The sequence below is a fragment of the Galeopterus variegatus genome, unplaced genomic scaffold (genome assembly GCF_000696425.1).
Source record: "Galeopterus variegatus unplaced genomic scaffold, G_variegatus-3.0.2 Scaffold3857, whole genome shotgun sequence".
NCBI lineage: Eukaryota > Metazoa > Chordata > Mammalia > Dermoptera > Cynocephalidae > Galeopterus > Galeopterus variegatus.
In genome coordinates, this window is record NW_007729968.1 from 157,203 (window position 1) to 158,051 (window position 849).

An 849-nucleotide genomic window follows, 5' to 3' on the forward strand; every position below is an offset into this window, starting at 1 on the left:
TGCTTAATTTACAGGCCTCTGAATCTTGGTGTTGGGCCAATGTCAGCAGTGAGGTAGGAAAGAAAGTAAAGGGGCTTTTTACAAGGCCAGGGAGCCAAGGGTGGGAGGAAGCAAATGAAGATGTGATAAAATAGGAACAATGGTCATGACAAAGGGAGGAGATGACACAAGACATACCAGGGCAAGGCTAACAGGGGTTGACTTAAAATACTGACCTCCGTGGTGGTGGCTGATCACACCAGTAGATAAGATTCTGGCTTGAGCCAGAACTGCATCAGAATGCTGATGGAGTTCGATTGGTCTGAGTACTACTGTATAGTATCCTTGCTAGTTATAAGGAGGCCAGAGTCCAACTGTCGGATGGTGATATGATGTAATATGTAATGACCACCTGCAGTAGTAATGGAGTTTGATAGGCAGTGCTGGGTTTCAATCCTGGCTTTATGACTTCCTTAGTTTCTTCAGCTCATAAAAGTGCTAATACCTCCCCTGTTCTTTATGTATAGTTGGAGAATTAAATCACTGTTGTGCACAGATAAGGGGTGTTGTAAAGGAATACAGGACTTCTCAGTTCTACCCCACCCTGACAAAGAGCAAAGTCACTGCTCACCTGCCTTCTTCCTCATGTAAGATGTTCTGTTGTGCATGAAGCAAGAGGTAGTACGCCAAACTGGCAGCCCACACCACACAAAAGATTATGTGCATGGCAGAGACACTCTTCCAAATAAAGTTACCTAAAAAATAGATATCCTGATGCTGTTAGTCATGGAATCACATCTCCAAGAAAAATGATCTCTGTACCTGTGTGTCATAGTCTGCTGTCAGGAAAGGCATTCAGAAAAAAAAAAA

The 849-nt window shown here is 43.3% G+C and overlaps 1 protein-coding gene across 1 annotated transcript in view; it reads right to left on the bottom strand.

The window, feature by feature from the left end:
* Positions 1-849, bottom strand: part of TMEM220 (transmembrane protein 220) — a gene marked incomplete at its 5' end in the record, with an annotated part of 25,125 nt that overhangs the window by 14,075 nt on the left and 10,201 nt on the right. The window contains one exon of the mRNA XM_008586174.1: positions 611-734. Within this exon, the coding sequence (XP_008584396.1) occupies positions 611-734 (124 nt within the window). The remainder of the gene's footprint in view (positions 1-610; positions 735-849) is intronic.